At 36.7% G+C, this 27,423-nt stretch overlaps 1 protein-coding gene across 1 annotated transcript; it reads right to left on the reverse strand.

Moving 5' to 3' along the window:
- Window positions 1–2,050: 2,050 nt before the first annotated feature.
- On the reverse strand, window positions 2,051–26,338 carry eepd1 (endonuclease/exonuclease/phosphatase family domain containing 1). Its single transcript, XM_059556773.1, has 7 exons — window positions 25,269–26,338; window positions 16,626–16,677; window positions 10,176–10,286; window positions 5,007–5,141; window positions 4,114–4,222; window positions 3,714–3,908; window positions 2,051–2,789 (listed from the first exon to the last, which is right to left on the reverse strand). Exons 1-7 carry the CDS (start codon window positions 26,099–26,101, stop codon window positions 2,593–2,595), a joined length of 1,632 nt encoding a protein of 543 aa, XP_059412756.1. The 5' UTR covers window positions 26,102–26,338; the 3' UTR covers window positions 2,051–2,592.
- Window positions 26,339–27,423: the final 1,085 nt, after the last annotated feature.

A 27,423-nucleotide genomic window follows, 5' to 3' on the forward strand; every position in this document is an offset into this window, starting at 1 on the left:
CATGTGACTGCATTTTGGTTTGTTTCAACTGGTACGGACCAGAGCAATCAGTGTGGTGTGAAAACGAACCAAAAAAGCTGAAAAATGCTACAATGTATAATTTTTTGTACATCACGTTCCTTACTTAGCGTAGATTTACAAAAATCTAATTTCAAATACTGTATCTGAAAATGAATTACATCACAGTCATTAATCATTACCAATATTACAAAACGTAAAAACAAGTGACCAAATTACTATGCAATATTAGCTCTAAAGGTTTTTTTTTTATTTTTTTATGAGTTTGACCTTGAGGTGGGTTGGAAAATAAAGAGATTTCACAATAATCAATCTATATAGGGGCCGATGGAGCTTTATTTGTTTTTGGTAAAACTTGTAATTGGTTTTTTACTCAGTGCTGAGCATTAAGTCCCTTCTGAATGTTCTCAGGACATGTGCAGAGTCATTTTCTGTGTGCCAAGATGTTAACCTTTGATTAAAAGGGTTTCTTTATGGAAGTAGACAGTCCTAAATGTCATATACTAAATATACAGTATATGAATAACAATCTCAACCTTGACTATATTGTTGAGGTGTATGACCTTTGACCTTGCTCTTTTCCTGCCATTTTCCCATAGATCAAAAAACTCTTTAAAGTTGCCTATAAAATGATTTCATGGCCCATGACAACTTCTCCATATGATCTTAATATATCTAAATTAATTAAATCAATTCATGCAATTGCATTCAGACAAGCTCTGTTCAGATGTTTAATTAAATTGAAATTATTTCAGATATTTTTCAAATGTAGTTTATTGTCTCTTGAATACAGCGTTTGCTTGGTTCATAGGAAGTAGCTCCAGCTTATTCTTTTTAGGTTGTGTCCTGATTGTCCACCACAATTCGTTACTTAAATTATTATTAAGATTTATGTCAAATATGCAGTATTGTTTCATGGGGACATTAAAGCCAATGTACTATAGACCTGACATCAGACTTCATTGGCACAGGCCACTCGATCTTTAATTACAGGGGATTTTATCCATGACTTCAAACAAAGTATGCTCATTGTTTACAAGTGAGCAAGGATCAATCTCCATTCCCACAATGCCTTCTCAAACACGCGGTGAGTGATCTTTTGGCAAACTCTTTCCACAGGTGTCTGTTCTCACATGTCTTAACCAAAACACCTGCTGATGGACTCTTACAAGAAGCACACACATGCAGGACAAAAGGTTTCAGTTTTCAGCTGCGCTTGCAACCACACACACACACACACACACAGGCCCCATTAATCTCTATGAGGTCTTCTTGGCTTTCACACTTCCTGCAATCTGTGGGATTAAACAAGGATTGTTGTGTCATGTGGACATTCATGAGACTCACAACAAATTACCATCATTATATATACTGAAATGCAGTTTTTATTGAAATCCGGGGCTAATATTTATCTTTTATTATACTCATAATCACATAATAATGATTCTATAAAATCATCTCATCCTTACTACATCAGCACTAAATAATGTAAAAAATGTGAACGTAATCAAAGGCATTTGAACAGAATGGAGGATGAGTTTCACTTAAAATAGTTGATTATTAATAGGAAATCAAAATGTATAAATGAAGCATTTTGCAAATTATCAATGAAAATATGATTATTATTATTTAGTGTAAAAAATTGTTTAACTGTAAGATTTAAATACTACTAAATGTCATATCAATCATGTATTATTATTTTATTTTGACATCTGCTCTCTTATTCATTTTTCCATCTAGTTATGAAATGCACATTGAGGCAGTAAAAGTAAGTGGCCACAGGAGGACACACTGGACTGCTTTCCTGCCCTGCCAGAAAAAATTAAATAAATAAACATAAATCCATGTTTTAAATTTCTTTATGAGTGTATATTTGTGTGCAACGTTTATAGAACATACTGTATATTTGATTTGACCTAACACGTAAATTTAAATATGCAAAGCACACCGAAAATAAAACAAGGGCTTGCATTTTACATGCTTCACAACATGCACATTAAGTTATTTACAGAAAAAAAGCAATTAAAGGTGATTTTAAAGGATTTACTAACGCTAAAAGATAATGTACACATTTCACTATTCTTCTCTGTAGCTGTACGGCTCATCTGCCGAATTTCAGAAATAGAAATCTTATATTATTATAAATGTCTTTACTGTCCCTTCTGATCAGTTTGATGCTTAAAAAGTTTTTTAAAAAATCAATAAATAATCTTTTGAATCTTAGTATGCAATACCTAACCCCCCCCCCCCCCCCCCCCCATAGGAGACAAACTCAGGTTGTAAATATTGATTTATTGTTCTCACTTAGAAAGTTTTGGCAAACAATAGTCATGTGTTTCTTATTAACCTTCATTGTATGTACATGTTTAATAAATCTGTGTTTAAATATCTCTCTTATATTGTTCTATATTAAAATCAACTGTATAGAATCTCTACTGTACATTGAACAGACAACACAAAGGCAATCATGGTGCACTTCTCGCCCTCTTCATCTGCATTCACACAGTCATAGTGTCAGTCCAGACGCGGGTGACCTTTTCAACAGAATCCATGTCAAAGGTCAAAGGTCAAAGGTCACCGCTCATGTTTGGACATGGAGTCTCCTCTCTCCACCACCGGGACTCCGTTCCCGCAGCACAGGTGCTCCTTCAGCATGACGTCCATGAGGAACTCGGCCACGACGGGACAGTGTTCAGATGCCACCCCGCCCCACGACCAGTTATCAGGGATCCAGGGGTTGGTCAGGCCCTCGCGCACCACCCAGCAGTGACCTGCAGGGGGCACCACACACACAGATCCAGCATCTTGGAATTACACAAACTTGGAATTATTACGATTCATAAATGTTTCTGAAAGACTTCTTGTATTCTCACAAATGCTGTAATAGTTTGATCAAAAATACAGTAAACTGTGAAGTATTACAATTTAAGCTAACTGTTTTCTATGTGAATATATGTTAAAATGTCATTTATTCCTGTGGTCAAAGCTGAATTTTCAGCATCATTACTCCAGTCTTCGGTGTCACATGATCATATTCTAATATGCTGATCTGCTGCCTGAGAATACAGCTCTTTTCTGTATTAATATCTTTACTGATGCCAAGAAATTTGATTTTTGAAGTCATACGAGGTTTTATTTGAGCTATTTAAGTTACATATAAACCACTGTTGAAACATTTGTGGTCAGCAATATATATACACACACACACACACACACACATACATATACATATATATATACATGTGTGTGTGTGTGTGTGTTTACTTGTATTCATCAAGGATGCATTAAATCAATCAAAAATGGCAGTAAACCTGAACTTTCTATTTATTAAAGAATCACTGTTTCCACAACAATATGAAGCAGCACAACTGTTTTCCACATTGATAATAAATAAATGTTTCTTGAGCATCAGATCAGTATATTAGACTGATTTCTGAAGGATCATGTGACACTGAAGACTGGAGGAATGATGCTGAATAAACAGCGTTTATCACAAGAATAAATTACACTTTAACAAATATTCACAGTTAATTTAAATTGTAATAACATTCCACATTTTTACAGTATTTTTTTTTCAAACAATATGAAGCCTTGGCGAGATACGAGCACATGAGGCTTCTTTCAAAAATATGACCACTATCTCAATGACTCCAGTTGATTCTACAGGACGAGTGCATTCAATCCTACACCCCCACCTGTGTACGTCTTCTTGAGGGAGCGACTGGTCCAGATGTTGTCCAGACAGCGGGATCCCTGCGGGGCGCGGGTGCTGATGTTAGTAAAGATGGACGGCGCGAGGAGGGCGCACAGTTTTTCTTTCCTCAGGCACTCCATCCCAGGGCTGTCGGGAGCCATGCCAAAGTGTCCCAGCACCAGTAGCTCTCTCTCACCTGCATCAGCAACACCAACACAGAAGTATTCAGGGCTGTGGATGTCACTTTCAGTGTTATTTCATTTCTGTCCCTGCTCTTGAACACGCAGTATCAGTCAATATACAGCAGAAACACACCACCATAAAGAGCACATCTACAGCAGCTGACACACAACAGATAAGTCCTGCAATGATGATGCATGAAGTATGGTGTCGAAACAGACCTTTGAGAGTGTCCTGGAGAGCAGCGCTCAGTCGGTGAGCCTTCAGCTCGTCACACACACTTCTTCTGTTCTGGTGCAGATTGACCAGCGTCAGCTCAGACGAGCCAATCTGGATGTAGACAGAAAATGAGCAAGAATCATCATTCCAGACTTTTTTTATGTTTTTGAAAGAAGTCTCTTCTGCTAACCAAGGTACATTTATTTGATCAAATATACTTTAAAACAGTGCTGTCAAATGATTAATTGCATCAAAATAACAGTTTTTTTTTACATAATGTGTGTGTACAGTGTATATTAATTACGTATATATAAATACACACACATACAGTATATATTTTGAAAATATATATACATTTGCATCCTTATATACTAAATTAAATTACATTTATGCATTTAGCAGACGCTTTTATCCAAAGCGAGTTACAGTGCATTCAGGCTATCAATTTTTACCTATCATATATATATATAATAAACAAAAATTGTCTTAAATATATACAAGCGTGTGTGTGTATCTATTTATATATGCATAATAAATATACATAGTGTACAAACATCTATTATGTAAAGAAAAACTTTTATTTTGGATGCGATTAATTGTTTGACAGCGCTACTTTAAAAACAGTAAAATTGTGAAATATATTTACATTTTAAAATGACTGTTTTCTATTGAAATATATAATAAATGTAATTTATTCCTGTGATGTAAAGCTGAATTTGCAGCAGCAGTCTTCAGTGTCACATGACCCTTCAGAAATCATTCTAATAAACTGTTTTGCTGCTCAAGAAACATGTTGAAAACAGCTGGGCTACTCAGTATTTATGCAAAAAAAAATAGACTAAATATATAATAACAGACTCAATAACAGAAGGAGCTGTACTGCAGGTTGACTCACATAAAACTGTCCCAGGTAGGGCTGAGGGTGTGTATGCGTCCCGTTACCATTAGTCGTCGCATTTTCCAAGACAGTGGCATCCTTCAACTGGATCCCAGAAGAGCTGTCCCACAGGAAACCCGAGTACTCAGCAGCCTGCAGGATCACAGCACAACCTCAACAATGACCAGAATCTGACGAATAACATGCAGAAGCCAACAACCGTCCTGCTACACAACACAAAGAGCACATAACAGCAACGTATATACGGAGCGCTCTTTATTCCAAGGCTTCTGAAATCATATCATAGCTTTTTGTGAGGAAAAGACTCAATTTAAGTCTTAAAGGTGAAGTGAGTTGAAAGTGGATCAGACCAAGCACCAGTAAGAGAAAGGGGCGTGTCCACTAATGACGGGAGGTGCTTGTTTGTGAACTTGGGGGCGGAGCAGTGGTGCAGTCTGGGCCATACACAAGTATATGCCGTATGTTTTCTTTTTTCCCACGGGCTTTTTGCATATTACGACCTCTAAGGATATATATTTGCGTATACCCACATGTTTTGTTGCTTCACAAGCCTGTAATCTACTGTCATGTAGCTTCCCCTTTAATGGTGCCCCATACAGTTGTGTTAAATGATAAGCAGCGCAAGTCACTTCATCCATTCAGATGTGGCACTGAATTATTGTTATAATCATGAGAACATTAAAAGTTCTGTAGTGATGCCGGCTGAAAACAGCCATGTTAATAACTGCATGAAGAGGTAAACTGGAAAACAGGCCTACATAGGCTTGTCAATTCAGCACCATAGTTATTTACTATGGTTTTACTTCTAATGACCACCATCCTACTAAAAGGCCTAATAATTATAAGCATGAATTTATCTCTTTAGATGTTTAGTTTTAATTTTAATAGAATTAAAACGTTGATTCAGTAAGAGCCCTATTAAATACTAACACTAAATATCAGTGTCTTTCATAAATTAGGTGTTCATTATTTACACACATTAAAGTTCTTAAAGGGATAGTTCACCCAAACATGTAAAAAATAACCATTTACTCAACATCATGTCATTCCAAACCTGTATTCATTTCTTTCTACTGTGAAACATAAAAAAATAGGATAATCTGAGAAATTCAAGACATTTTTGTCCATACAGCAAAATGATTTGGTAACATTATATTTAAATGATTTTACATTTACAATGATTTTTCAAACTATTTCTTTACTGTTATAGTTTAGGCCTTTACTGCTCTGAAAACACAAGTATGGAAGTAGTAAAAAACATTCTGCTAAATATCTCCTTCTGTGTTCAAAGGAATTATAATAATAATAATCATATGGGTTAGAGGTAAATGATGGCCGAATTTTCAGATTTTATTTAATCCAATAGTGTTCGTATTGTTATATGAAAAACTAAAACTATTCAATTTGTTTTAATTAGTTATGTAGTTTTTTTTTTTTTAAGTTAGTTGCTGGGCAACATTTCAATTTTTTTAAACTAAAATTAATAAAACAACTAAACAGAAACAGAACAATGTCAAATTCACATCATAAAACTGCTAAAACTAAAATTAAATGAGACCTGAAAAATGAAAGCTAATTCAAAATATTAATTATATGTACTACTGTAATAGAAAACAATACTAAAATAATACACTGAATTACATTTAAGATTAAATGTTCGGGCTCAGTAAGATTTTAAATGTTTTTGAAAGAAATCTCTTATCCTCACCAAAGCTGCATTTATTCATTTATTATAAAATACAGTAATATTGTGAAATAATATTAAACTTAAAGGTTTAAAATTAAAATGAGAACTGGAATTATCGAAATAAAAGCTTATTCACAATATATAAAAAACGCTATGGTAGTAAATTAATAAATAGTCAAACAACTCATGATTCAATACCCTTCGTAACAATGGCAGACACTTTCCTTCTCTGAAAACACATCACGGTAGACACTTATCACACATAACTCAGCTACAGGGAAAATATCCGGTCTAATGCATCCCCAGAGCACATTGATTCATATTAATATTTACAGTAACGCTCTGTGACGAAGAGCAGAGCAGAACTTACATTCTCCTGCCAAATCTCTTTCATTTATCCTACATGACGGCTCAGTTTATATCTGTGTGGGTAAACAGCGCCATCTAGAGAACATCTTGTGTTTATCCAGACACCTCTAGACAAGATCTTTAAAAGCACAGTATGGAATTTTTGGCCACCAGGGATCACTCAATCAAAACAATAACATGAGACGTACTTTGATGACGTCGGGAAAGAGCGTAGGCTCATGGGAGTTGTTGTTCATTGGAACACGCGCTCTGTCGCTCCCCACATTCCTCACTCATTTGAGCCGCGACACACTGGATGCGTGGCGCAAGCGTCTCAGCTGCGTGGCGTGTCAGTTTAATTCGGCTCCCATGTTAATAGGTTAGAGCTTGCAGACTGCCTGCGTGAGACGGCGTCTCAGGCGCGGCTCGAGCCGCACGGAAAACGTGTGCATGCTAGAAATAGAACCGACGCCTATTTTTCACGCGACACGCACGCGTGTTGGAAGCGTTTCCAGGCAAAATATAATAGGAAAATATGTTTATATGTCATTTATGTGTCATATGTACACAAATACATATTAATTCATGACATTTTGATGTTTGAAGTCTATAGGTTGACATAAATTCAGATATAAATGTAATTTAAAAAATAAATAAATAATTATCGATTTTCAAATATTGCACCTGTCAAACATCGTCTATTTTGCCGTCAATACTGTTGACGGTGTCCTTTATCAGTAGGCTTTATATTTATGTTCAACATGAAGTATAGATATTATTGTCATGAAGACAAGAGCCTGGTCTGTCAGCGGTCTCCCTTCACCAACAGCAGCAGCAGCCTAGTATTTTGACAATCACGTCTTTTCGAACGGAGAGATATATGAATTATCAGAGCCCTATCAAATCAATATTCCATCTAGCTAGTAGTAATATATGTATAAAACACAATATATGTTAAAAAAAAGCTACTTTATCCAACTAGATATAGAACACATGTAGATTTACATTATACTCTACATGAGAGCTAGTCCGTCTGCGTTTTACACAAGACATCATCGTTTCACAAAATATACGGATAGATATAGTTAGCTGAATGGATGCATACCTGTTTATTATAATGCAAGCATCTCTCTGTAGTTTCAGCTTGTCTCGAAGCTCTCTCTATCTTGGAAATGCAACTCCAATATTTACCCGTGTCTCGTTTCTTCTTCGTCCCAAAACCTTCTCAGGTCATTTATTTCACCCGTATGTTTGCGCTTCACAGAACGTGCAGGCAAAGCATAATCATGACCCATAACTGTTATTGATTGAAGTATAAATACGAATATAAACAATATAAATATAAAATATAATAGTCTCAATCAAGACTAGCTACTACTTTTTCTTCTTCGTCTCGTCTTTGCTTCCGTTCACCTTTGTATTTGGCGGTTCCGCAGGAAGTTAGATAAACTAGAGGGGTCAAAGTTTATATGACGCCATAGACGGGCAACAAAACGGAAATAAAGAAACGTGCCGTGTCTTCTAATTAAACTATAATTTTCTCCGGATTTTAAAGTTCGTGGAAACTGTCGGGATAATGTAAGTACACAACAAAAAAATATATATAACATAGATATAGTGATATCTGCTATTTTTAAAGCAGAAAAATTACATATTGTGCCTTTAACTGTTGTTTAAGTGTTATGGCTTTATTCGTGTTCTTCGTCCTTAAAAGCCAAGTGTTCACACAATCTGTTTTTATTAACCTTCTGTAAGCTGTAGCCGCAGATATTTGCTAGTTGAACATTTATAGGCGTCGTTACATAAGAAATCCAATTTGTGCCTTGATCTTTTGTCTTATAAGAGGCCTTTGTACCATTAAAACATCCTGCAAGTTTCATAGCTTAAAACGTCCTCCTTATTATAAACAAAATATTTACACAAATATTTGCATAAACTCCGCCTCCAGACCAAGATATCGACGAATAGTCTTCTTTTCACAATAGGCCCCGCCCACTGGCGTCCAGTCGCTTAACGGCTGACTCTTGATTACGAGTCACAGAAGAAAGGAATAAAATATATGGTTGAACAAAACAGAAGAATCACAGAGTTTCTCTAGTAAAATGATCATTTCAGGGGCTAAATATCAGGTTATTGTGGTTGCTTCAACACGCGGACGTAAACAACCCGCGGCAACAGTGTTGAAGTAGCTCGATTCCACGGGGAAACCGCGGACTTGGCAACACTGAGTGAAAGATCGTTTGCTTCAATGCATTTGGTTTAAAGGATTGTTTGGTCTGAGGACTGATCGGAGGATTTTGTTTTGTAAACAAGGCACAGTTTCATGGAGGGTTCACAAAGAAACATTTGTTGAAAGATGAAGTTTTCATGATGCTTTGTCTGGAAATGATCATGTTGTCAAAACACTCAAACCATGTAATAGCGAGGGGGGCGTTGATACTGCTTCCTATGAAGCGACATTAGCCAATCAGAACAATGGCCAATTACTGACAAGCCTTAAAGGACCCCTCCCTAAAAACAGTTTGTTTTAGAGACGTTGTCAGAATGAGGGTTGAAAATATAATTTTTCCATATATTTATTAGTTTTTTGTTGTTGTTGTTGTTGTTGTTGTTGTTGTTGTTGTTTAAACTAACAGCATTAAAAGTAAACCTCAAGGAACATATTAAAATAATGATTATTAAAAAAAAATGTCACGACCCCTTAAAGATTGCATATATGTGACCCTGGACCACAAAACCAGTCTTAAGTGTCAGTTTTCAAAATTGAGATTTATACATAATCTGAAAGCTGAATAGATAAATCTGGAATCTGAGGGAGCAAAAAAATCTAAATACTGAGAAAATCACCTTTAAATTTGTCCAGATGAATTCTTAGCTATGCATACTACTAATCTATAAATTAAGTTTTGATATATTTACAGTAGGAAATTTACTAAATATCTTCATGGAACATGATCTTTAGTTAATATCCTAATGATTTTTGGCATAAAAGAAAAATCTATAATTTTGACCCATACAATTAATTTTTGGCTAATGTTAAAAATATACCCCAGCCACTTAAGACTGGTTTTGTGCTCCAGGATCACATATGCGTGTGTGTGTATATATGTGTTACAGGAAACTAAGCTTACGTTACTGGACTGTCCGGTGGGTTTCTCTGAAACAGCACATCTCCACAGGCCTCTGGCGCTCGTCCACTTGCGTACGCTGCAGAGAGTGGGCTGATTCAGCTCTGCACAAAACTGAGGCAAACAAACACCAAGCACAGCTGATTAGCAGTGAAAAATGATAGAGTTACACTTCCTTATTGCTGCTTTGATTTATCTTTCACGATTCAACATATCTGCAAAACACACTGAAATCGATATCTTTGTTATTCACATATGTAGACAATTTTTCTTGAGTCAAAAGAGGGGGGAAAAAAAAGAGAGAAAAAAAATATTACTACACTGAGAAATTTTAAACTGGATTTTCTTAAAAGATTCAAGACTGTAATCCAGTGCTTCCTATAGCCCTCAATAACACCTAATTCAAGTGCATAATACATACATATTGGATTCGTATTGCCTTTAGCTTTTGTGCTTTGCATTAAATTACCATAAAGATGCAACGTTTCTTAAAAGCCTAAGTCTAAATCATGTCTGCACAGACCTACAGTACGTCAATCCCTAGTATTAAAGTGTGCGGTTGTAATTTCAGTGTAAATGCATTCATGCCACTTCTGAGCTGCATTAAAGAGTCCGTTCAAAGACTCCTAAATGGCTCCCCAAAAGTGCCACTGTGCCCCCTTTACATTGTAAATTTGCATTATAGAGTGCAACTGTCAGGTTACAAAATATTTTTTTTTATTAAAAACCTTTAAAGACAGACCTGCTGTGACATAAAAGAATCATGACTTGGATTAAGCTGCTTGATTCATAAGATACACAGATTTAATTAAGTCTTTTACTGACTTAATCGATGTCATACAACCATCTTCGAGCTTCCATTGACCATATTTGATGAGCTCTATGTATGTGCACTGCTTATATGTGAATAAAAGCCTAAATTAAATCTGTTTAATGGTTTCATTCGTCACTTCAAAGAAGAATGACAGTCTTAAAAGTTTGGAACAAGATGAGGTTGACTAATTGATGACAAAATTATGCGTGAGCTTGTCAGTAATATTTAGATCTGCAATTAATGCTAAGCACCTCATTGAAATGATTTGGAAGCATCCCTGTGTGCTTTTCATAGAGTTTAGGGTCAGTTTCCTACCAGAGGACTCAAAGATATATCAGATATCTGATGCTGGGTTTTACATTTCCGAGAAGCCAAAGCCTTGGCAAGTCTGCAGACAGATCTGAGGACCTGGCATTATTCTAGCAAAGAGTACGTGCCGAGTGTGTCCACAGGAGCTGGGAAATCTGATAACTACATCTGACATTCCCATTAGCTCCAACCCCCCCCCCCCCCCCAGTTCTGCTCTATAATTAACCAGGAGAGTTTCCTGCAGGGAGCCAGAGCTTCAGCAGAAACAACACTGTCATCAGCTGATCTGTAAAGAGCGCCGGAGGAATGTAGGTTCAACAGACCTCTCCAAAACAAACCAAAAACTAAAACAAAACCCTCCAAAAATCCCCAAATTCAGGTGCCAATTGTGTGTCTGCTCTGTATGGGTTCTGCCGGAGTAAATCTGTAAATAGCACAATGAGGGACAGGTGTCCAGGAGTCACTGTAACTAAAGACAGGTGTTGAAACCAGACAGAGCTTCGGCATTGTGTTTGTCAATGGATTCACTCAATCTCAACAATCTCATTTACAGATTCATCCAGTGGATGCCCACACATGATGATGATGATGATGGCGAGCAGGAACCATCACTGTTTACACTGGCAGCTGTCTGTCTTGAACTCTGCCCACTGCACAAATAACAGTTAGCTACAGATTGTGTTTCAATAGTCAAAATATAGGTGAAAAACTACACTACCTGTGATCCTGAAGAGAGATCAACAAGAGAAACGTGATATTTTAGTATCATTTATGTCCGAGTATAAATATTTACATATTTATAAATATTTGTAATTGTTTTTTTTTCTGTTTAATTTCAGTACATTTAAATTTTTATTAGTTTTAGCTTTAATTTATTTTTTAATTCAGTTTTAATCATTTTAGTACTTAGTACTTTAATACCAACTTAAAACAAGTTTATATTACAAGTACTTAAGTTTTTCATCTAATACTTCTTTGATTGTTTTTTGTTTTTCATTTTAACAAAAAGTAGAGAACATTAACAGTACTGCAGAGAAGTTGATGTTACAAAATAAAATAAAATAAAATAAAATAAAATAAAATAAAATAAAATAAAATCAGTGCAAAAGAGCTCAGCAGGAATTGGTCAAGGCCTTGTGAAAGATGTTACTCAAAATATTTATAGATTTCAATTTTTTGCAATAACCTTAACATATAAATATATTTATATAAAAATTAAATTGTTGTTATCTTTTAGTTTGAGGTTATAAACATTTAAAGAAACGAGTAGTTCATGCACTCCTGGAATTGATTTTTAATTTTATTTTAATTAACATTTATTTTTTTCTATTTTTCATATATTATGTATTCTATTGCAAACGTATGTAATGCTGTAATTCATCTCAGAGTTTGGTTCATGACTTTGGCATTCATAATAAGTTATTTTTTTAAGTTATTATTTATTAAAAAAGAAAAGAAAAGAAAGAAATGTTAAAATAAAATTAAATAAACTTCCAAAACAACTATTGGAATGAATTAATGAATTCAATGAAATTATAAATGAATAGTTGTAACTATTTATAGTTAAATAACATAGTAATAATTTAACTGTTTATATCAATAACTTTTAGCACTGCATGAAAAGTTTATAATCTACATTTTGCTTTGTTTTTTTAAGTAAAGTAACATATGGATCAATTGACAAGTGCATGAGAGTGATTAACATAATTGGCAATATGTTGAGGAAGTTTTCTAATAAAGAATGATAGACTGGGATCATAATATTTATATGTTTCTCAGAGAGACCACGCCATAACAGTCTATATATAAAACTATTTATGGAGTCCTTCATTCTATATGCCACGCACACATTGACATCAACCAGGACACAAGAATCAATACTGTTTTCGCACCTTTAGAAAGAGAGATCATTAAAGATATATAACAGGTATGTAGAAAAATTCAGCTTCACTGGACAAATGACTGACACTTTCCATGAAAGCATGCTATGCAATATTGTGCTCTAACTAAGAGAAACAGACACAAATGGAAAGACGGAGTTAGATGAGGAACAGGAGCAGAAGTGTGAGTTTTTAAACAAGAGGTCCAAATTTGCCTCGATGATGATGATGATGACTCAAGGTCATGACTCATGAGTAGTTCGGTGGAAATATGTGTTTATAGTAGAGCAACATCTAAACCACAAACTCCACGGAAACTGAGACACGCGATAAACAAACAGTCCAACAATCACTCTGCCGTCTTCAGATCTACATCTATGCCTCGTGTCTAAGAGATCGCAAAATACATTCTCAGCAGGCCTGCACATTTAAAATCAGCATGCAATGAAAATTCACCACAATTTACTAAATGCATGTTATACTGTCAACAATTCAACCATATAATGTATTACTTTTTAAATTAGAATATCTGAAGATCTGCCTCCATCCAATCTACACCATCACAGATACTGATGAGATCTCTTGCTGAAGCAAAAATGCACTTTAAAAGAAGAATGCAGTCACAGCAGAAGCAAGATGATAGGTTTGCAGGACTGTGGCTTAAAACTTGGCCACAAACTATCAAAAAAGGATGAGCACTTCACCATATCCCAAATTCCTGTTTCAAAAAGAAATACACGTTGAAACGTATATCATTTCTTATATTTTAATTCACAACTTTAATCAGAAGTGTCAGCATTCCATGGATCGCATCGGGAACTCCATTATTTCCCAAATGATGTCTAAACAGAGTTAATGTCAGATTGCAGCAGGAGTCCAGAGAGGCATTCAGAAGCCCACAGCATTTCATTCTGGGCCAGAAGTGCGCCTTTCCATCTCTGTCCGTCCAGTCAGCATTTGGAAAAGCAGTCTAGAGGAAACACGCCGGGCTCACTGCGGCATAACAGCAGCAGAGCTGTTAAAATCACTCATTCACGCCCCATTTGACCGTAATGGAGTCGAGAAGAAGAGAAAACAGCAAAGAGAAGCATTGAACATGAAGATCGCAAGCAGAGAATAGTAAATGGTAATTTGTCAGACACTTTTTTCTAAAGCATTTTCTATAGCACACTATAAAATAAATTAAAATGAAATTTATATTGAAAATTTCCCAGAAGTTTATCTTTACCAACTTTTTTCCATCTTTTTTTGCAAGTTATTTTCTGTGAATGTGCAAGACTTTCAATTCATTGGCCACTACAGGTTATTAACGAATAAAGTGCAGTAAATGGTAAAACTATTTCTGCAAAGCAGTTGGTTTAGTAAAATAACTGATACATACACTGTAAAAAAAAAACGCAACTGCACATTTTCAAGTTAACAAAACCTTTAGAGTCTCAAGTACTTAAAAAAATTATTTATATATTTTCTTGAAACTACATAAAAACCCTTGCCAGACCAACAAAATGACCCCAAATGTTGTCCCAACTAGTCAAACACAGTTGTCTGAACAAAGAATTTCATATTGTTGAAATGTTAAGGCTTTGTGAGTTCCCAGCGTGCATTGCAGCATTGAGCTTTCAACCATGCATTCGTGGCGTAGACGCTGAATTTTTCAAAGTATTTTACTGTTAAATTACCCTAAAGCTGAGCTCATCAGTGAAGAACGTACCATTTTTTTTTTCACATTTTAACACACCTAACCTGATTATAGCACTTAAATTAGCATTTTCATTATATGTCACCTTTACATTTTGAGTGATTAAATTACTGCACATTTACATGAAGGTTGACCTTAACAACAGTTCCTCATGTCACCTCAGATTTAAACATAATTAAAAATTGTTATTGTCACCTTCACAAGGATAACTGCCCTGGACCTCAAGGGCCCAATGGTGATCAGGTCAAAGCTTGCACTCTGCAGGGATTGAACCAGCAGCCTTCCCATCACTAACCCTATACTTCAGCCACTCTGCCATGTACTCAATCAACAAGGTGTGTCCCAGAAAGACAAGCAGGAGAGCTCTGTACTCTGCAGTGAGAGAGACAGAACAGAAATAGAGTGCAAGTGAAAGAGGAGAGAAATATGGGTTGATTCTGCCCTAGTCCTCTCAATGACAAAGTGCTGCTCTGCTAACCTACTTTACTAGTCTATTCCCAGCATCAGGCAGAGCGGAGGAGACCTCAAACACAGCACACACACAGGGCTTTGTGCACTCAGAAGGACAACGCACATAGCGGAGAGAGGCTAAAATAGGTTTTAAAAAAACAATAACGTTATTTTTTCCCCTTTGTAATCTATTCACTCTGTACATGCTTTAAGGATTGTAAACACTGAGTTGACATCTGTGAGGTTGATAACATTGACTAGAAGAGTGAGCATGACACCTGATATTAACTTCGGTGCACTGATCTGTCTCTCATGTGACCTCAAATGTCAACAGAGTCCAACAGTGCTGCTGAAATTGAAATATGTCTTCATTTATGAACCAGCAATAGCAAGCTAGCTTTAAAAGCATACAATGCCATGCTCCCTGCAAATCAGTCTCCAAAAAGCCACGCCTCCTCCAAAACACATGACCACGCAGAGGCTAACCAGCGACACGATGAGAGATGGCATCAACGCTGTAAGATTGCCTCATGTCTCATTCACCAATGAGAAAACATCACAGTATGAAGCGCATAATATTACAATAATAACGCCTTCCTTTCTCACTCACTCTATGGTATGCAAATACATACGTTGACAGGCAGGTAGGAGAGCCAATCGTAGCCCTCAGACCGAGTAATCTGATTGGACGAACATTTTATGATCCTGCGCCTTCCACAGACCATTTAAATACATTTAAAGCACTTATCTTAGTGATTGCTATCGGGATGTGAAGAGGCTTTCAAGCGGCAGACCAAATCACCTACCGTGCCTTTAAGACATTAATCACACCAACTAGACACAAGGTGAATGATTAACATGCCATACAAACTTCGATTTGAATATTAAAAAGTGTTTGAACAGGGCAGTTTGCTTTTTTTTCCCAATTCTGCTTGGTGATGATTTCTTTGCAGAATTATTGCATGTTTATTTAAAACATAAGTTGAACTAGTGTGGGCTGAAGGTTTGAGCAAAAGCATATACCCTCAGTTAACAATCTCAAAGATCACAGCATGGTCTGAGTATAAGTTATTGCTAAAAACAGTTCCCCAATGGAAAACATTTATTTTGATGGGCACACCCATTTGTTCTTTGATTTGAAGTATACTGGGGCTTTTTAACCACTAAACCACACAAATGTAACAAGGCGGATCAGGTGTCTCTTTACAGAGACACAGTGTATAAGTGCAAGACGTGAAACACCAGGCTAGCGTGTAACAGTGTGCTGAAGGAAAGAGGTGTGTGTAGAAATGTAACAGTACCTTGTCTAGAGCCTCTCGATCGGCCAAGTCTTGAATCGCTAGCAGCTTGATACTGGAGAGAGAGAAAAACAAGGCACGTGAGACTGCATCATAACACCTCTAGTGTTACAGAAACTGGATATTAAAGCAATCAGATCAACACTAAGAATTGATTGTATGTGGGTTCCACCGAACAAACAGATCAATGTTCAACAAACAATCTTCAATTGACTGCTTCAAATCAGCCAACCACTCATGCTGTGCGGCTAATTATATATGTTGGCATCCGTCTGTCTCTTTACATTTTAAATTAAAAATAATAATTTAATAAGTATTTGAATATAAAAAAATTCTCTTCAGCTTCCATTTTTATGTGCTTTTGGCGTTTTATTTTTTTTTGCCTTTTTAAATATTTATTTTAATCTTTCCATTAAAAAAATAAAAACTTAAATATTTGAATATTTAAATGTTCCCTTAAGATTTCGTTATTCATTATAATCTCGTTTTCATTTAATTTTTTTTTGTTAAGAATAACAAACACCAAGTTAGCTTTTATTTTTATATTTTCAGCTTTTAATTTCAATCTAGATTAAGGTTTTGCAATATTACATGCTTTTTACATTTTATTTAGTTACTTTTTTGCCTTTTTAATAATTCCTTAAATCTTTAATTTAAAAAATAATTACAAACTTAAATATTAAAAAATATATATATTAAATATTCTCTTAATCTTTCATTATTTATTATATTCTTTTTTCATTTCATTAATTCTATTACAGATTTATGTCAATTAACAAAAAGCATTGTAATAGTATTAGCTTTGGTGCTAGTTGACAATAACAACACTGCTTCTGGAGGATCGAGGACAGAGCAATATGGTAATATGTACAATTCATAATTGTCATAAATGTAAAAGTCATAAAAAAGACTTAAAAGTCATAATTTACAATGATGAAGCAGAAACTATATTTTCCGGACAGGACACTATGTTGACCCTGTTAAATCTTCAAAGAAGAAAATGTTTCAAAATATTAAGTACACAACATAATATAAGCCAGGGGTGTTTATCTACACTGGAGCTTCAGACTGGAGACACAAGGTCGATATGAAACGAATGAGCTCAGTATACTGTACTGTCAGGAAGAACAGAACAGTCCTGCAGGCTGTCCACAGCAAACACACAGAAAAACACATACAAGAGCAAGAGTAAGCTGAAGGGAGTCCCGTTTTCAAGGTTAAAATAATGAGGGGGGATGGCATCCCCCTAGTTGAAAAAGTGACAAAAAGCATCCCCCCTTACCATCCCCTTTCGATTTAAAATGTCTATTATGTAAAACTTATCGTGCAAATGAAATGTTAAAATTATCAACAGCCCATTCAGATGGACACTTTCCCTGTGTCCCATTGTGCATACTATCCAGCCTATCTGCCATAAATAATATTGAAAATATAAATATCACATAGACTTTAGGATGGATATTAGGCACAGTGGGCTGTTTCTATATCTAGGAATCAGCCGTTTGAACAAATCTTTTGATTTGAACGATTCAATTAATCATTTATCAAAACAGGGGCTTGCTGCCCCCTACTGGTGGATTTATTATCTTCATTATTTATCCATGACAGGACTAAACCAGCCAAAGTTTCAGCACAAAAGCACATTTAGCAAAATATTGTTTAATTATCAATACTGATCAAAATTCCTCTTTTTCAGGACCAAGAAGGGAAAAAAAAAGCTTATCAAAAATAGTTTGTTTAATAAGGCAAATTTTCTCATTAAATAAAAACCTTTTAAAATTGACAAATTGGGGTCACAAGTCAAGCTGCAGTGAGAGAGACAGAACAACAGAAAGCAATACGCAGGAGAGAATCCATCCTTATTTTCCAGCCAATGCTGAAACTGATTACACAGATCCTGTTTAGAGAACAAACAGACAGACGGACAGACAACACCCTGTTCCCTCACAGGTGAGCACACACTCTCTCTGTGTGTGTGTGTGTGTGTGTATTTATACTACATTGTGGGGAACAAATGTCCCCAAAACAAGCATAGTAAAACCATAGATTGTATGAGTAAAACCTACAACTTTTGACTTTGTGGGCACCGGCCTGCAGTCCCCATGAGGGACAACATTATTAAAAATAGTAAATGATGTTTATCTGAAAGTGTAACAACACAAACAGGCCTGGTATACCTTTTCAGCCAAACAGTCATGTTGTAAAAAATAATAATAATTAAAAAAAACAAAAACAACTTAAAATGTTAATTAACACTATACCTTTACAGTCAGTTATTAGCTAACACAACAAAATAGATGGGCATTAACAAATATTAATAAAGCCATGTTCCTTTCAGTCTTCCTTGAGTTTTACCATGTGTCACCCGCTCCCAATGTGTTTTGCTTCTGTACTTCCTATCTAAACACCTTCTTTGCACGTGAAATGAGAAAGAGTTTCCTCCTTATCGCTTCACTCAGCTGAAGTTGCTGGAAATCAAACAGACACTGTATGCAGTCAGAAATCCAGTTTTTGGAAGCAGATGCTTCTGCATTTTGGCTTGTTTTAGACCGAGGAATATGTAAGAACAATATAGAAGCATGCAAATTCTCCTGTTTTGGAGATGTACAATTATATCAACAGAGAAGGTCTGTGCAAACAGCTTTTATTATCAGATGAAGTGGGACTTGTTGATGCATTTTATTTACTCAAAAGCTGTAGTTTACCATTGACTGTATGTTTTGTGTGTCACTTTGTCTGCATGAAGTTATACACCTGCAAATCAGAGCTGTGGATTTCCACAAGAAGGAAATACGATGTGAAGAGGCTCTCCATTAACTTTTAGAAGTAGGCTCATCCGGCTGTAATGATGATTCGGTCAATAAGAGCATGACAGACAAGGTCCAACTCTGTCAAAATGTAACCGGTGAGTCTGCAGTTCTTCATGTGTTTTTGCAGTTCATTACAGCGTTAAAGGAAAAGGATGGAAAAAATGTCCTATAGACACACGCACACAAACAGGTCTACACATCCGGTCACAATGTGCCACTTCCAGCACTTGTTTTTCTAATAATGCCGCAATGCTGCGTTGTGTCAGCAGAAAAGGAAAGGTTTCCAGAGAAGTGAAAATGATGACTTTGATCCAGCTTCGTCTGTGACCCTGAGGTCAGTCTTGGGAATAAATCAACAGCAACTGCCTCTTTCTCACAGTCTCTCGTTCGTGTCAAACAACCCAAACATCTCAACACCTTAACTGCTGCTGCAAGGAAACCTTTCGAAATGTCATTTTGCAATAAAATGAAAGCTCTTGCACAATGACTGACCCCTTGACATCCTATGAAGGGCAGGCCATTATCACTCGTCACTATCAGATATTGACAAACCCCTAATCCTGAGTAATAAAGCTCAGTGTGCTACAAAAATTGGGTCTCAAGAATTTGTGTGTGGTGTCTGTGTGTGAACATTTTCACCCCCCCCCCCCCAAAAAAAAACTATGATTTGTATAAAAATATATGAAATACAAACTATTTATATATATAATAATATATATATTTACTGCATGTCTTTTGAGAGCATTGTATGTTTGCTGAATGAAGACAGGCTATGAGCGAAAGATTGTGTGGACAATTTTTGTGAGAAGTTCCCCTGATTACAGCCTGAATCAAATTTGATTAGTTTCTTGACATGATTTTCACTTGGTGGATAATAAAATAGGTGAAAAAAACTGCTTTTGAAATATGAAGATAGGCTGGTTTCTGTATCTGCCTGGCTTTGTGTGAATAAGCAGTGCAGGTTTTAATTCAAATTTAATCGAACTATTAAAATGAGGGAAAACTTGGATTTTTTTTTGGGGGGGGGGGGGGGGGGATGAACTGTCAAATGATGCTCTTCTGTAAAGGTATGCACTATTCTCTTGCTCCAGAAAATGTCAAATGTATTTTCGGTCAGATGTTCCGGGCAAAGCAAGAAGATGATTTGTTCATTCCGTGCGATTAGAGATCTGAAAACGTCTTTCTGCAGATGGGTCATCAATCAGGATGTAGTACAGCACCATGGAGACTCAGCACATGTGGCACACTCGGAGAGTGAGCTGAAGTTGACAGATCTGCAGAGGAGTCAGATTGTTTGGCTTCTCCAGAGTGAACTACAGTAACCTCTGTCTGATGGTTTCCTCCACCCTGTGTGTTTAACAGACCAGATCCGTCGCAGCATTTTAAGCAAACACCTCGAGTGCTGTGGGTTTTAATGTGTGCTTTCACACCGATAACAGCGTTTAATTTACCACAAAGGTCCAAGCCTGATATCAGATCAATAGCTGAAGGATCTGTTGTGTGGTAAGCATGAAGACTGCTGTCTCCGAACTGATGACGACGCGAGACGGGACGCTTTTTAGTGAACTGTGGTGATGCCTAGATAGAGATGTTTGTCCGGGATGTTTACCCTAACCCTAAAATAATAAACTTGGGTGGCGTTTGGCAATACATAAATGCTATTACAAATCACGCAGCTAATTTATGAGCGTTTTTGCACAATCTGACAAATTAGTTGAATATTTCTTTTTACATTAGAAATGTTTTTAATGTCACTTTTGATCAATTTAAGGCACCTTTAATAAAAAAAATAAAAAAAACTAGTTCTGGACGATATGCTCCATATTCATATTGTTAGCCTTTGAGATTGCCGATACACAATAGCATCGAGCTAATTTTGTCAATTACTTAGTTTCATTGCCGAGTGGAGAGTGACTCCAGGGTAAGGCTAAAATCTACACTTTATATCGTTCTAGTCAAGTAGCATATGGATATCATGTCATAAAATATTTTAAATACGACTGAATTTAACATGATCATTTGATAGAAGCACTGAAAGCTCCAAATTAGAACGCTTGTGTTTCCTCAGTTCTTCAAAAAGCAGCTCCAGAAAATGAGCAAAGAACATTCAACAACAAAACTCCAGAACGCCTCTGATTGGCCGCTGCGTTCATAAACTCAACAGAATCGCGTCTGTAAAACGCAGAAAAAGAAATATGATGGAACACACCTAATGTTGATTAAATAGTATTACTAGCCTGATATTAATAATAATAACAATAGTCATCTTGCTATTGTCAAAGCGATCAGTCGGTAGCCTACATAATACCTTCTAAACAAAATTTGTTATAAATCATTACCATTTATATCAATGTTTACTACCATTTCATGTTAAATCCCACGTCTTCTCCTCTCGACCAATCTTGTATCACTGGAGCCCTGTGTGTACTGGAGGCAGCTGGAGGGAACGGTTTGAGAAATAAGCATCAGATGGGACGTTTGATTTAAGGTTTCAAGAACGCAGTTATTTCCGGTCCAAGGTTTGTTTTGAGATGACTGAATTTGATAGAGATTTATTTACTCAAGGGCTGTGCAAAAAACCGAATGCGATTTTCATGCACATCTCATCAGTAAAGACGCTCCTGTGATTAGAAGTACATTTCCAGCACGTGCGTTCAGATCAGGGTTGCCAGGTTTACACAACAAATCCTGCCCACTTGCTTCTCAAAACTAGTCCAATCGCGTTTCCAGGAGGTTCCCCGATAAAAATTGCTTCTCGGGATTAAAATATACGTTTTTTGGAAGAGTTGCCTTGGTTGACTAAAATTTGCATTTTAGGAGCTAAATATCACCTTATTGGTATTGGGGTTGCTTCAAACTGCGGACATGAAAAACAACAAAACAACAAAATCATGCGCACATGAAAAACAACAAAACGCAGACTTGGCAACACTGGTTGGCATTTACTACACCGAGCCGTAATTCACCAACAAGCTACACAAAATCGATTTTAAAATCGCAGGCGATTCTTTGTCGATTTTGAAATCGATTTTGTGTTAGTTGTCGGTAGACTACGGCTCTGTGTAGTAACTGCCGCTCCACCTGAACCAGTGTTGCCAAGTCTGCGATTGTTTTTCATGTCCGCGGTTTGAAACAACCCCAATGTGTAAAGGTGTGTAAAGACACAGAAAACGCGAAGCAGCCGTCACGCAACTGACACGCAGCAGAAACGCCACGCTCACGCCACGCAGCCAGTGTGTCACCGGCCTTAGAATCAGCTGCAGGGCGGGATTTGCGCTGAACGCGGAGACTTCGGCCACTTAATTTGTTCATTTGGAAACACGAAAATGTACTTATGTTCCGCACACAAAATATTGCATTCGGTCATTCGGTACACACATGCACCGTACCGAAAGCCCTGTACCGAAACGGTCCGGTACGAATACACGTACCATTACACCCCTACTGGAGATGTACTTCTAATTACAGGAGCGTCTTTACTGACGAGATGCGCATGAAAATCGCATTCGATTTTTTGGCACAGCCCTAATTTACTCTACAAAAAATGGAATTAGTTTGTAAAGTCAGTCAACAGTGATAAAGGGACCCTGAGAGACGCTTGCTGCTGTTAAGCTGACTTGAGTTTTAAATGCAGCAATATGCTGTGGTGTCAAAATGAATATTTCCAGTGCACCAAAATTAGTTCTGCATCTGCATTTGACCTTGTGTGGTGGATCAGGGCCCGGATTCACTTCTTAAGAAACGTGTTAAGAAATGTCTTAAGATAAATCCCAAAAAGTTCCTAAATTCTGAAGAAGTTTTCAAATATGTTAGGAACATATTATTATTATTATTATTATTATTATTATAAAAATTATACTATTTTTGTAATACTTCTGCTTATTTTATTTCAGTAAGTCGCCAAGTTAACATTTGTCATTTTTATCTAATATTTTAGATATTCAGATATAACGCTATAGCTTTATTTTAAATTACTGAAACCAATTTTTAACTGTTTTAGCCACTATCACTGCTTTATCAACACAAAACCAGAAAGGCTTTGATTTGAGTCATTCTATACAGAATATAACTTATCTTTAAAGACACCCTTAAACAAGGAAGAAATAACTGCTCTTCATGCAGTCAGGCAGCACATACATTCACTAATAATTAAACAATAACAACTAGTTATTTAAATTAATTAATATTTCTGTTTAATGGGTTTAACAAAGCAAAGCAAAATCTTTCCAAATACCCTTTGAGAATGTCACATGATCCTGGTTGGGTCCCTGCTTTCTTTTTAGGGATGGTTGCATTACATGCATTGCTGTTACATAGAGTACAGTGTTCAGCGCTTAAGTCATTCATAACACTATATTCTCCCTGCCAATGAGAAGAGACTTCTTACTACTGTTTTAATCAACACACACACACACGTACATGCTTATATAAAAGAACTCCCTGAGTCATGACAAGAATGAGGGCACGTACATCAGAAACACCCCTGAGTGAATTACTGTGTGTGTGTGTGTGTGTGTGTGTGTCATAAAACAACCAACAGTACAAACATTTATCTTAGAATCCATCAATGCAATAAAACATGGGCAGGGACTCAGCTGAAGTCTGATAATGTGCAGTCAGATGGGGCTCTATCATGAACATCCACTGAAGATCACAGAGCAGACTCTTCTGTCACCTCCTGACACACGGCTCACTCTTCCCTGCTGATGTTCAGAGCACAAACATCTTAAAGCTAACTAATAACCCGCCTAACAGCTAAGAACAGGATTTAAAAAAAGATTTGGAAAGAATGAAACCATCAGACTGCAAAAAATCATGATATTAATGCTTAGAAACACTTCAAGTCAAGTGTGACAATCAATGCAAATGCAATGCTTTGTATTTATTTATTTATTTATTTAAAAAGAGGAATATTGACAGAATTTCTTATACAATTTCTGCAGAATTTGACCAACATACTGGATCAAACAAGAAATCTCAAAAAAATTCAAATAAGATTCTGTTGGACAAAAGGAAATTCCAAAAAAAAAAAAGGTAGTTCAAAATAGGATTGTGTTTGATTCTTAGAGTTTTTGATACAATTAAGATCACGGCCAAAATTCCATTAGAATTAATTTATGAATTCCAGACAAGGTCAATTATTTGGCGTATTTGTTTTAAAGCAAACATTTGAATCCTACCATAATGGTGATTTATTTATTGCAGGCTGCTTACATTGTTTTATGTTTTTACTGAATGATAACAATACATATATATATATATGCACATACTGTATATGTGTGTGTACATATTTGTCTCTGTTATCACTAGTTTTAGTTCCTTTATTATCTTATCTACACTAATATTATGAAAATGTGTACTTGGTGTTTTAATTTTTAATTAATAAAAATTTTTCTTATGAAGAATGAAGATGACCCTCTTTGGCAAACTCTTTCTTTGGCTGTTGACAAGCCTTTTACCTTAAACAACAATTTATGGACTGAACAAACATGGGACACTTTATTCTTTTACAGTCAAATTCTGAAATTCTGTAAAAAGTTTTTTGACTGAAGATTATATGGCTTATAATTGTTATTATTATTATTATTTTGGTATTGATTATAATTGTTACATATAGATAGATAGATAGATAGATAGATAGATAGATAGATAGATAGATAGATAGATAGATAGATAGATAGATAGATAGATAGATAGTGCGTGTGGGGGGGTTGATATCATCATTATAATTCAAAGAATAGCCTACTACCAAGACATATCAAAAAAACATGTTCTAAAAAGCATAATCATAGAGCATAAAACATGCTTTGTTATTGCTGTAATAAAGTTTACTCACTCGTTTTCTAGGAGGGTCATACAGATGACCTCTCTGACCCCAGGGTTGTTGGCCTTCTCGCTGGAGCAGCGCTGCAGGTTCCAGGTGGCCACGCGCACCACGGGCTTCCCATCGCGCGTGCCCGCCGGAGGCTCCACACAGGGCCGCGCAGAGGTGACGAGCGGTGGTCCCCCGAGCCGGGCGTCCGGCTCCTCGCTGCCGCCACTGAAGGACGCGGGGCTCGGCTGCGTGAAGCCTCCGTTGGTGTTGGTGGAAGGAGTCCTGGAGCGCTCCACGAACACCTGGAAGCGGATGCGGTCCAGCAGGGACGAGCTGATGCTGGGCACTTTGACCAGGTCCTCGATGCTTCGGAACGGACCGTGCGCGGAACGGAACTCCACGATGCTCTTGGCGAGTTTCTCGGTGATGCCGCGGACGCTCACGAGCTGCGGCGGCGTGGCGGTGTTTATGTTGACGCCGGTGCAGGGCAGATGCTCGTGCTCTTTGCGCAGAGACGAGGGCGAGTGGTTAGACGAGCTGTTCTTGCTCGACACGCAGATCTCTAGTTTAATAGCCTCTAGTTTCGTGGCACCGACCCCGCTGACCAGCGCCAGGTCTTCGACTTTCTTGAATCCGCCGATGCATTCGCGGTACTCCACGATGTTGCGAGCCACCCCGCGGTTGACGCCCGGGAGAGTCATGAGCTCCTCCTCGGTGGCGGTGTTGATGTTCAGCCGCTCCTGGTTCACCAGGATGTGGCTGAAGTTGCATGCCGCGCTGAACTTGCGCTTGCCCTGGCAGAAGTCCGTGGGGTCCTTGGGAATGGACCGGTGGCACCCGAGATTCCCACCCATGCGTCCCGGTGAATCTGAAATGAAAGCGAATGAAACCCGCGGCGCACTGTGCGTGGAAGACCCCGGTGGCACATAGACCAGTCCTGATATCTGAGCTTGATATTTAACACTAATCTAATTCCTCTCTTTAGACACGTTGAGATCTCGTATCCCCGTCAGTTCGTCAGTTTTCTCAGTCTCGGAGCTGAAGGAACAGCGTCCGTGTCAACATCTTCCACACAGACTGAACTGAACTGAACTGAAGTGAACTTCTCTGTCGAGGTAGACTATCCGAGTCTTTCTTTTGAGCCGACTCTTTTTTAAAGATTCGATCGAATCAATTCACTCAGAGTTCCTGAAAGCACGGGTAGGTTATATTTGTAGCAATAGCTAAAAATGGTCAAAATAATCGATTTTTCTTTTATGCCAAAAATCATTAGGATATTAAATAAAGATCATGTTCTATTGAAGATATTTTTTCAATCGTAATTTCTGATTGGTCATAATATGCATTGCTAAGAACTTCATTTGGACAACTTTAAAGCCGATTTTCTCAATATTTTTATTTATTTAGTTTTACGTATTCACTGTATTTTATGTCAAATAATTTTATATTTTTAAATGTTTAAAATTCATTTTAAATAATTTTTAAAATTATTTTCAAAGTTTTTAAATTGCTTGTTTTATTTGTGTGATTATTTTTCATTATTATTATTTCACTTTATTTTATGTAAAGCACTTTGAATTACCATTGTGTACGAAATGTGCTATATAAATAAACTTGCCTTATTTATTTATTTATTTATTTATTTTGTACTCTCGGATTGCAGATTTTCAAATAGTTGTAGGCCTATCTAAGCTAAATATTGTCCTGTCCTAACAAACCATAGACCTGCATCAATGCAATGTTAATTTATCCTGCTTATTTTTTCAATAAACTGACCCTTATGACAGGTTTTGTGGTATAGGGTCACGTAAGAACATAGGGTCATTTATTTAGCAAAAAAAAAAAAGTCTCAGTAAGAGTGATACAATAAAACTATAATATACTAAACACAATATATAGTCTAATCAAATTTACACAAATGAATCGAAAACATGGTAATAACAGACAAACATATTAAGTTAAGTGCGACTCTCAAACGACTCTCGAAGGAACCGACTCTCAAACGAATCATTTCTAATCAAACAGCGTTGGTGTCCAGTCTACGGGGGCGTGGCCTCCTGTCATTATTATTGTCCATATCTGCGGACTCTCCCAATATGACACTTGATAGAGAAAAGGAGCTATTTTGATTAAATTCTTCTCTAATGAACATTTTGTTCCCATAATTGATGCATGC

This window comes from Carassius carassius, chromosome 8, assembly GCF_963082965.1.
Source record: "Carassius carassius chromosome 8, fCarCar2.1, whole genome shotgun sequence".
Taxonomy (NCBI): Eukaryota; Metazoa; Chordata; class Actinopteri; order Cypriniformes; family Cyprinidae; genus Carassius; species Carassius carassius.